The sequence below is a fragment of the Vigna umbellata genome, chromosome 10 (assembly GCF_029865625.1).
Source record: "Vigna umbellata cultivar VRB3 chromosome 10, Vumbellata_1.0, whole genome shotgun sequence".
Lineage (NCBI taxonomy): Eukaryota > Viridiplantae > Streptophyta > Magnoliopsida > Fabales > Fabaceae > Vigna > Vigna umbellata.
The window spans coordinates 15,639,046-15,651,121 of NC_142174.1; the positions used below are offsets into that span (position 1 = coordinate 15,639,046).

Sequence of the window (12,076 nt, forward strand, 5' to 3'; positions counted from 1 at the left end):
TATTTACATTGATATTGTTACTAAATTGTAACAAAAGAATGTTATTTCAATTCCTATGATTTTTTTTACCATTTATTGTTTTTTTAATTAAAATAAATTGTTTCTTTATAATTTATGGAAAGATGTTTTATGAGATTTGTTTGTGTCGAATGATTTGTTTATGATGAGAATCTAAGTATGAGTCTAAGTCTTATATTGACTACAAATGATAAAGTTGAGTACTAAAGATAAAGACTCATAAATTCATTATTTTAAACGTTTTTTATTGGAGGTGGTGTCAATTCCTTATGTCTGAGTTGAATTCATGTGTCACGGGTGTTGTTTCTCTCTGATGATCTTCTTTCGAAAGATCCAATGATTGGATTATTGGATGGGTTTCATAGGCGATGCTTGTTGGAGGAGAATATTGAGTGGGAATATATACCAAGGAAAACATTGGAGTTGGTGATGCGATTTTTTATGACTATTGGTAATGATCTAGATTGTGCACCATCATGGGCTTTTCCAACAGAAGACAACGCTTCCAAAAAAGATGAATTAGGCATTACTCAAAGTAAGGTAAAGAAATTATAGTCTCACTAATGAGCCTTAACTAAGGAATAGGTGTTTACGAATTATGGTATCTTCTCTCATCAAAAACAAAATTTTGATGTCCTATGTTAAATAGTCAAGGCCTAATATCATTTGGATAGTAGTTCCAAATGTTAATATTCATAAAATTAGCCTAAACATTGTCAAGTGAAACACGAGTCTCTCTTAATTTAGACAATTTTTTTTCTATTTATTGAATACTAAATTTATATATTTACGTTGATATTGTTACTAAATTGTAATAAAAGAATGTTATTTCAATTCTTTATAATTTATGAAAATATATTTTTTAGATTTGTTTATGTCAAGTGAGTTTGTTCATGCTGAAAATGTTTAAGTCTCATGTTGACTTAAAATGATAAAGTTGAGTACTAAAGATAAAGACTCATAAATTCATTGTCTTAAAATTATTAGAGGTACTGTTAATTCTTTATGTGTGGGTTGAACTCATATGTTATAGGTGTTTTTCTATATGATGATCCTCTTTCAAAAGATCCAATAACATCATAAGCAAAACTTATCTAATTTTTATTCAACCTTATCTCAAATACTTTAGTAATCTCTCTCATTATTAAAATATTCTCAATACATTAAAAAAATTTATTGATGAAATATTTGAAATTACTTTTATTCAATAAATAATCTTAAACTTTATTTATTTAATAAATCTATACTTACATATAAATATAATTTCATTTTTTTTGTGTCCACATTTTTTTCCAAATTTATCTTTCAAGTAATAATTTTTTTAATTTAATCATTTCTTTAAAATTAATTAAATAAAAACATTTATAAAATAAATAAAAACTATCTACAATTAAATTATAAAAATATTTATATTTAATTTTGTAGTTATAATTTTATTTTTATTATGAAAAAAATCAGAATACATACTTGCATGTAGTACATTCATGTACTACATATATCTTCACAGGGAAATATATAATGTTAAGAAAACTCTAGATTATTAAAGATAAAATATACATTTAATTGCTTACTTTGATCCTAGTTTTAAGGTTGAGTGTCAACTTCATCTTCACATTGTATAATTTGCACCAATCAAGTTCATTATGTTAATTTTGCAAAAAAAGAGTTAAGTGTGTGGTGACGTGGCAAAAATATATGCATTTTCTTCTCTCTCCTTTTGCTGTCAAAATGGGTTGTAACCCGCGAGCCAACCTGATCCACCACGCGTTTGAGTCGGGTTGGATTGGAAAAAAATGTAATTTTTTTATGTGGGTTAGTTTTCAACCCGGCTCACTTAAAACTCGGCTCACCCGGGTTGAACCTGTGGTGAGTCGGGTTGGCTCACCAACCCACCTAATTTAAATTAAATATTTATTATTTTATATTTTAATATTATTAGTTAATATTTTTTTATTATATTGTAGATGGGATAAAAAATGTTTCAAAAAAGAAAAATATTATAGATTTATCTATTCAAGACTACAATATTATATATGGACAAGTGATATAAAAATTATCAATATTAAAAACTTATTTGTTCGCTTTTGTGCTTGTTTTTGAATACGCTTGGATTGTATGATATATATATATATATATATATATATATATATATATATATATATATATATATATATATATATTCTTTGGAGTTTAAAATCATTTTAGAGTGAAATCTATTTAGATTTGAATTAAAAAAATTATATTTTTTTTATTTAAAAAAAACTTATAATTAAGTGACCTAGTGAGTCAACCTATTTAACCTCCAACCCGTGGTCGGTCAGGTCAGGTTTGAATTTTTTCAGCTTGCTAATAAATGAGTCAAGTTGGGTTGACTCACTAAGTGACCAACCCGTGGTGTGATAATGCTAATTCTTATCATTATCTAAGCATCATTTTAGTAGCAAAATCAACCCCTTTCTAGCTTGTAACTTACTTAATCATCGTCTTTTGTCTTGTTTTCTATTCCATTATTTTGTAGCTAAAACTATGTTTGGAAGAATCTCAAACAGTGTAGAGAACTAAACCAGCCACAAAAGCAAGCAAATATGCAAAAAAAAAACAGAAAAAGAAGCAGTGCAACAGAGTCAGGCCCGGGCCCCTTTTCCATGGGCGTTTAAGCGCCAGTGCACCAGCTTCTGAGTTTGACTGACGCGCGCCCGAGCGCCCATTCTTTAGGGGCGCTTGAGCGCCATTTTTGCTGACATGGCAGATTTGCCCTATTTAACTTAGAAACGCGAAGAGTTTCGGGTCTTTGATTCTTTGGAGGTGCGAATTCACTACTGGAGATCATGGAGGCTGTGAGGAGCTTGTGGGAACATCTCTTCCTCTTCCTTTGGGTCTCCTTCTTCTTCCATCTTTCATTTTGTAAGCTTTAGGGTTCTCCATGGAAGTGGAGAACCAAATTCATCTTGTTAGGGATTGTTGTAGCCTATGAATTCTTGTGTAATGGATGATTGATTCGTATATATATATATATATATATATATATATATATATATATATATGTATGTATGTATGTGTATATATATAGATATATGTCTTTTATATCAATTGTTAGTATTCTTGTTTACGATCTTAAAGCTTGCATGTAATAGAAATGTTCATGACTTGATTTTGGAGTTTCATGGATTATGGGGACGTAAGATGGAACCTTGAACTGAAACAAGATTCCTTGTGGTCATTGATTATAGGGATGGAAGATGATTCACATGTTGTCTTAAGATCGTAACTCATTAATGCGAGTTTGTTTGTTAGATTTTCCAAGGGATTGGAGTTTAATAGGGAAAACCTAGGCTTTTTCACCTAAGAGATTAGGGCTAGAGTGTTTTTGTGGATTGACTTTAGTAAATTGATGGAAAGGAGATGAAATTGGGTAAGCACAAGAGTTTAGTAGGTGAAAACTAACCTTAACAATGTCATTTCATACCATTTCTAGTCTATTCCATTTCTAAGTGCCTTCAAACACCAAAGTCCAACCTTGTAATTAGTTGTAATTGTATCTTATTCCACATGTTTGTAAATGAGTTGTTCTTGAGTCTAAATGAGTTGTTAATCGCACAATTGTCTAGTATTACGAGTTTCTTGGGAAAACGACACTTAGTCTTACCATGTTTTATTACTTGAAACGATTCGGTGCACTTGCCAAAATCACCCAACATGGTGGCCAGGCCGGGTCGAGTCGAGTTACTCGTTTTGACGCTCCTATGCGCAATGCAGACCCATCTTTTTCTCTCTCTCTTCGACTTAGAGAGAAAAGAATAATGCATTATTTGTTGCATGGCATTAATGAACACACGTTTTAACTAACCTCTTCAATGATGGAATAAGTGCTAGAGACCTTTCTTTTAAGTACATCATTTCTCCATTATCATGCCAATTACCTTTTCTTTAAACATCTATAACGTCCATTCTTTCCTTCTTCACAAATCTCCTACTGATTGAAAAGTAATTACTATAATATTTTGTGATTATTTTTTTATTTAATAATTTGTATCTCTTCTAATGAGGTTTAAATCTATATTAGGTTTAAAATAATTTTGGGTTGGTCAAGTAATAAGATGGACTAATGTGTATATAATACACTTAGATTTTTCTATTTATGATTAGAAGGAACACACTTTGTATCGTATTCTACAAGTCTAACACTTTGTTCACTTGAATGGATTTGGGAAAGAGTGATTGAATGAATTTGAGAGGATTTGAAGGTAAGTTTTTTGTTGTTTAGAGTAGATTTGGAAGTAAACTTTTTTAATTTGTCATATCAATCAAATCCTACACTAATTTTCACAAATTTTACTTCCAAATTTACTCTCACTTACCTCCAAATTCACTCAAATAAACAACAAAAAATTTACCTACAAATCCTCTCAAATTCATTTAATCACTCTCTACCAAATTTAAGTGAACAAAGTCTAAGACAACTTGAGATTTTGGGATTATTAATTCAATAATTTATTTGTGCAATGATGAATGGAATTCAAATAATTCATTAATTTATTCAATATATATTCCTCTCTAATACAGAGGCAACACTATTTTTAATTTCAATTTTCTATATCATACTTTCATTTTAAACATCATTTTAAAAAAATATTACTTAAATATTATATTTGAAAAATTTAGCAATCGTTTCCATTGTTATTTTTTAGTATGTTTTATGATTAACTACTCACCAACACATAACTAATGTAAATGTCTCATGTATACATATATTTAACTTTACAGTGTATTGTCTTTAATTTTAAACTTAATTATACATATTTTAAGATAAAAAAATGAAATTAATAAGACGATATTATAAAGATATAATAATAGAAGTTAGATATTGAATTAAAACAATTAGTATATAAATAAACAAATAAAAATATCATTTAAGCCTTTACTTTTGAAAATATCTAGATAAACAATTTAAAGTTGTAAAACTTGTGTAGTTAAAATCAATAAATATATTATTTAAAAATAATTAATAACGATATTTATTTAATGGAATTGATACTGATTAAAAAATTATAAAATACATTTAATAGTAAACATATTTAAAATTATTAATTACAGATAACAAAATTTAAATACATCACATAATATCAATGATAATAAATATTTAAATAATTACATAATAGTTTTCATTCATTCTTAATTTACATTTATTTGAAAAAAATATATATTAATAAACTTCGATAAATTTATTTCAACATTTTTCATTTTAAAATATAAATTTATTATTTATTTATAATTAATAAAAATTATAATTATACTTTTAAAAAATTGTGTGCTTAAGTTACGTTACTTTGTTTAGTAAAAAAAAATCTTATTTGAATTATATTAGGTTTAAATCTTCATGCAGCAAATAATATATTATTTTTTTCCTCTTTAAGTTAAGGAGAGAGAAAGAGATGAGTCTGCGTCGCAAGAGAGAAGAAAATGTAAACTTTTTTTCATATTATAACATAGTTAACTTTTGTAAAATTAATAGACTTGATTGGTTATATAAAGTTAGAACGAAATATATTACGTTAAATATTGGAATACTTTTTTGTTTAAACAACAAAAAGGAATATATTTAGGTTTATAATAATTTAATGATTATCATATTTTATATCACCATCAACAAGAAAAATAACATTCTTATTTTATTTTTATTAATTATATATACATATATAATATCTTATTATCGAAAGGAAATAGAAGGTAGGTATAACAAAAGAAAAATCACATAATTTATCCAATATTTATATCTACATTAAGATGCAATGTATGTGAACTGTAAAAGATGAATTTAAGAGAGAGTGAATAGAAGAATTTAAATGTATTTAAGAGTAAAATGTATATTTTTTAAAAAGAATTTGGGAGATGATAGAGAATAAATTTAAAAAGAAAATTTATAAGAAAAATATTTTAATAAATAAAAAATAATAAATATCAAATTATCCTTCAATATTATAAGTAATTTTACTCGTCATCTTTTTCTCCCTTCAAATATATGAAAAAAAAAATAGTTTTACCTACACCATCTTCGAAAATATTTATAAACAGTGACTCACTTGCAATGATAATTTAACCAATATTTACTTATTTTTCTTTAATTGAAATAATTTTACTTTTTACTTTTTTTTTTACTTCTCATTTTAAATACTCAATCCAATCAAACGCAAATGAGAAAAAACCCTGTTTATTTATTACTCACCTCCCGGATAAATTCATATATATTTTTTGTTATTTATTAATATTTGTAAATTATTAAGTGGTAGTAAATTTATAGTTTTTATTAGATTTAATCATTTAGAATATCCCTATTTTTGGAGGATTTTCTCAATTAGGTCCTCGTAGTGTTTTATCTCTCAATTAGGTCTCTAAATATGAAAAATTTCATTAATTGAGACCTTGTCGTTAATTTGGGTGAACGGCGTTTAAAAATGTTGTGCATGGCAGGGTGAAATTAACAAGTTTTATTGACGTGGCAGAGTATGGTGTACTGAGTTGGATAAGTTCCATAACATAATAAATTTTATTGAAATAAAATTACTGAATCATTGAAAACACAACGTTTAAATTAAAAAACATTAAATGAATGAAACGCAACGTTTAATTGAGTGAGCACGTTAATTGAGTGATAACTTATTAGAAGAAAGAAAATTTTAATTTCATTGTTGAGTGGGTGCGAAATTGGGATTTTTGGGAAAGTAGGGTTTTATTGAGGCAAAAAATTGTTGATTGGGTGCGAAAATTCGTATATGTGGTGAGAAAGTAGGCTTCGTGTGAAGATTTTGGAGTGATCTATCAATTCTAAATCGGTGAAATCAGGAAGCTCTTGGCGGTGAATCACGTGGAAGGCAGTGGCGAAAGTGTTTAAGGTGAATCACGTGTTCAGGTTAGTAAATGCGTTTTTCATTGAATTGTTTGATGATGTTGTCCTTTTATGGTTGTCCCACAATGTTGTATGCTCTATCCTGTTTCAATTTTGAGTGCAATGTGGTCCCCTAATATTAAAGTGTTGTTGGATTGTCTTTTTCAGTGGGTTGTGTTTTGCATATATTCTTACTAAATATTGTTGCCCTCCATTTTTTATTACTTTATAGGTTAAATATAAGTTTATTTTGTACGTCATGGAGGAAAATTTACAAGTTGTTTTCCACCACGGTGGAAAGTTCATAAATGAAGGGAAACTTAACTATGAGGGGGAGAGTACAACTTTGTCGTTTGACCCATACATGTGGAGTTATTTCCTTGTAGTGAGTGTAGTGAAAGGGCTAGGTTATGAGGGGTTTAAGGAGTTGTGGTACTGCATAGGTGGTGGTTCTGTGTTAGAAAATAGGTTGGAGCCTTTGTTGGATGACAAAGGAGCCATGCACATGATTACCTTAGCTAGGCTTAATGGTGAGGTGCATCTTTTTGTTGTTCACAGTTTCTAAACCTGAGATCATACATATGTTAGAATATGTTACTTAGAATATAACTAAAGTAGAAACTGTTTAGGCTAAATGTCAACAAGATATTGGAAGTGAATGTCAACAGGATCGTGAAAGACAATGTGAGGTGCCTGCCAATGAAGGTGAGAGAGGTCAATGTGATGGTATGACTAAAACTGCTGTTGTTTCAGAAGAAAAATGTGAGGGTGATCATGTTGTTGAAGGTGAAATTGAGTGTAAAGGTGATGTTAATGATGATGGTGGTGATGTTCGTAGTTGGAGTTCTAGTGGTGAGGATGTTAATGATGATGATGGCAATGATGAGGTTAATTATGATTGTATGGAAGGTCTGGTTGATGTAAATGTTGACTGTGATATAGAAGAGGAGGTAGGAGATGGAGTTGGTAATGTTCAAGTTGATGTTCAATGTGATGGACCATCATGGACTCAGATGTTCGATAGTGATGTTGATGATGGAATAAATAGTGATGATGATAAAGGTTTGTCTGATGATGAATGGGAATCCGATGAATTAGACAGTGGAGCAGAAAGTGATGGTGAAGATGATGAAGACGAGGGTTATGGGAAGTTTGTAACATTCTATATGCCTAAGACAATGGTAGATTATAAATAGGATCTGGGCACTTATTTTGCTGAGAAGCAAGACTTTGTGGATGCCATAAAAACATATGCAGTACAAAATGGCAGAAATATTAAATATGTTAAAAATGATAAGAAGAAAATTAGGGTAAAATGTATGGGTGGTAAAGGAGCATGCCCCTGGATGGCATATTGTGCTTATATGGAAGCCATTAAAACTTGGCAACTAAGGACTATTGTTGACAACCACAACTATAGTAGAGAGCACAAATTAAGATTACTTAATTCAAAATGGCTCAGTAAGAGGTTGGAAAAAACTGTTAGAGAAAATCTCAAAGTAAAGGGAGTGGAAATTCGTGAGAAGATAAATAGAAAATTGAATGTAAGTGTATTTAGATGCATGGCTTATAGGGCAAAGGCCATTACTTCAGACAATGTTGATGGGTCTTTCAAAGACCAATATAAAAGGATTTATGATTATGCGAATGATCTCCTAGGTCGTGATGAAGGATCCACAGTGAAAGTCAAAGTTGAAGATACTGGCAGTGGACCCATTTTTGAAAGGTTTTATACTTGTCTGAAGGCTTGCAAGGATAGTTTTGTGTCCTGCAGGCCAATTATTGGGCTGGATGATGCTTTTTTGAAAGGAAAATGTGGTGGTGAATTATTAACTGCTGTTGGTAGAGACGCAAATGATCAAATGTTACCTCTTGCGTATGTCGTGGTGGAAGTAGAGAACAAGGATACTTGAAAATGGTTCCTTGAACTTCTGGTTCAAGATCTTGGTGGGTTACAGTCAGTTCATCATTTACATTCATGTTCGACCAGCAAAAGGTAATGCACATGACCTTTTCCCCCATTATGTTCATTAACATTCTTATTCAAATAATATTTCTAACAACACTGTCATTATTCTGATTAAACAGGGACTACTGCAAGCTGTACAAGAAGTGGTTCCTAGAGTTGATCAACGTTTCTGTGTTAGGCACCTATACGCAAATTTCAGAAAAAAAATTCCTTGGAAAACATCTCAAGCGTTTGATGTGGAAGGCAGCATCAGTAACCCATCCACAAACATGGGAATCAGAAATGAGAAATATAAAACAACTCAATGATGAGGCTTTCAAATACTTTTTAAAAATTCCTCCCAGGTTTGTATTTATACTTCTTTTCTTTAATATTTCAACATGGTTATGTGACTTGGGTAGATACTGGCAGACTTAAATGTTCATTATACTTAAACAATGTAGATACTGGTCAAGATCAAGATTTAGCAGCACACCCCAATGTGATACTTTGGTCAACAACATGTCAAAGGCTTTCAACATTATTTTGGTGCATACAAGGTCTAAGCCAATCATAAGTATGTTGGAGGACATCCGCCTTTACTTGATGAAGAGATAGGCAACTAACAGGAGTAAAATACAATCATTGTCTGAGGACATTTGTCCTAAAATCAAGAGTAGGCTAAACAAGGAGTCTCAGTTAATTAAACATTGGATTCTGAGGTAACCTTTACTCAATTTTCTTTATCATTTGTGTTAGTATGTGAACTTTTTATTCTTTATTAATTGCCTTCTTTTTACTTTACAGTTTGGTCAACAAACAAGGTTTTTGAAGTTCGCCATGTGTCTCAAGCTGGGGACAAGTTTGTAGTGAATTTAGATCAAAATTTGTGTACATGCACGAAGTGGGCTATAACTGGCGTACCATGTTGTCACTCCTTGGCTGCTATGAAATTCCTAAATCTAGATGCAGAGGACTTCATACCATGTTGCTTTAGGAAGTCAACATATGAAGAAATCTACTCTTCAATTGTGCATCCAATAAATGGTAACAAGATGTGGGAGATTACCCCATATGTTGATGTCCTCCCTCCACCAAAAAGAATATTGCATGGGAGACCAAAGAAGAAGTGAAGGTTGGAGCAATGGGAGTTGGCCAAGGACGACAAAAGAATGAGGAAGGGTGGTTTAAAGAAAAGATGTGGCATTTGTAAGGACTTGAGCCACAACAGAACCTCTTGCACCAAAGCAACCCAGACACGTGATGTGAACTCTCTCCAAACACAAGATACTAACCCATCAACTCAACCAATGATGCCATCATCAAATCAGGATGAAGTTGTAGGTGAAGGGGATAAATGATGAATTATAATGTTTAGACAATTGTATAAGTCCTATAACCAACATTTTGATGCGTGTGAGATAATTTTGTATACCTCAAAACTTTGTTAATCTTTAGACAATGTTAGTGTTGTTTTATCACTGCTTATTGTATCCTCTGAACAAGTGCAAACTGTGGCTTGTGCCATGAAATATTTTGGATTCACTGCATATTGAATCTTTCTTGTTGCTTATGACAATGACTATTTATGTATCAGTTGTTATTAACCATTTATGTACAGTTTGTGACTATGTACAACTTATGACAATGATTTATTCATATTTTCGATTGATTAACCAATATGAAAGTGAGTTAAGTCTACTACTTATAGTTTTATTTTAGATTCCTACTCAAACACAACTCTCTTTAATCATATCAATTCCATACCATATAAAACCAATATACGCACATCTCTTTAGTGATAAAAGATTCCATAACCAGAATTCAATTTCTTACTCAAACACATCAAACAACTCTCGTTTTCATTAAAATGGAATAAAGGTACATCATTCAAAGACATCATCCCATTCTCATCATCATTGAAACTAAAACTGTGTTTATTACACATAAAATGCAAACCAAAATGATGAACCTTTCATCCACTTTTCAACAATGAAGACACATTTTTGTAACTAAACTAACATTTTCCTAATACTATCCATTTCTTCACTGTTCAGCAAACTTTGTTTGTTTCCTTCACACTTCAAGCACGTCCCCATTTCGTGTTCCGCAACATCACTGCACCATTTGAAGTAGTTACCACCACCGTCTTCAGTACCACTTTGTAAACACAACAATCTATTCTCAGAAACAGTTCCACATAATACATAGCTGAAATCAATCATACCTTATACTTCGAGAATCCCCAAAGTTGCTTCCCACGATTCTTCATAGTTTTAGCAGTTCTCAACACACATCTCTCTCCACAGTGACAAATCGGTGAACACACATTAGGGTTCTCCTTCCGCCACACATTGCAGCTCGACGAACAACATGAATGATCCTTGGACATCGTCTTAGAACAAGTTCGTTCAGCACCCACTTGCGTCGCACAGAAACACCCTCCAACAATAAACTAAACAAGGTCCAAGACCAACCTCGCTCTCCTCAGACACACATTTAAATTAGGGATTTCAGTGTTCCAATTTAGGGATTTATTGAAATCCCAATTAATTTTGATTTTGTTTCCCCAAACGTTGTGTTTTCAATGATTCAGTAATTCAATGGAAGTTATCCAACTCAATACATCATACTCTGCCACGTCAGTAAAACTTATTAATATCACCCTACCACGCACAATATTTTTAAACGTCATTCACCCAAATTAACGGCAATGTCTAAATTGATGAAATTTTCATATTTAGGAACCTAATTGAAAGATAAAACACTATTAAATTAAATATTAAAAACCCTTTTCTCCAATTTTATAGATTTGATTTCATCTATATTGGATACCTTTATTTGTTTGAATCAGAACTAATTCTAATATCTATACATTAACAATTCAATATACACAGATATAGACCACATATCTACTTATCTTCTATGTACCTCCTTATCTTATTTTTTCATACAATTTAGAATACTCGAATGGTCGATTCTTTTTTTTTTGTTTTTGCTGAAATAAAAAGAAAATAAACAATCCATTTATTCATATACAATTGATATAACTAAAACGAATCTAGTGGCTAGAAAAAATCATTCTTTTAATTTCATATAGAATTAGACATTTACTTAGAAATATGGAATTCCTTAAGATTTACTAAAATAGATCTATTTCCTAAAATTTATATTTCTTCAAATTTACTTGAGAAAATGCTCAAGTAGCATAGATGTTCTAAATTATT

The 12,076-nt window shown here is 30.6% G+C and overlaps 1 protein-coding gene across 1 annotated transcript; it reads left to right on the forward strand.

The window, feature by feature from the left end:
* Positions 1–8,220: 8,220 nt before the first annotated feature.
* Positions 8,221–9,982, forward strand: LOC148192011 (uncharacterized). The gene is made up of 4 exons (XM_088099986.1): positions 8,221–8,777; positions 8,990–9,214; positions 9,314–9,426; positions 9,657–9,982. The coding sequence occupies exons 1-4, from the start codon at positions 8,221–8,223 to the stop codon at positions 9,980–9,982; spliced, it is 1,221 nt and encodes a 406-aa protein (XP_087956112.1).
* Positions 9,983–12,076: the final 2,094 nt, after the last annotated feature.

What these genes read in the sequence shown, in the direction of transcription:
- LOC148192011 (XM_088099986.1), top strand. Translation starts at nt 8,221, where the DNA reads ATGGGTGGTAAAGGAGCATGCCCCTGGATGGCATATTGTGCTTATATG. An exon ending in TTTTTAAAAATTCCTCCCAG is followed by an intron (nt 9,215 to 9,313) that starts GTTTGTATTTAT and finishes TAAACAATGTAG; the next exon opens with ATACTGGTCAAGATCAAGAT. An exon ending in AAGGTCTAAGCCAATCATAA is followed by an intron (nt 9,427 to 9,656) that starts GTATGTTGGAGG and finishes TTTACTTTACAG; the next exon opens with TTTGGTCAACAAACAAGGTT.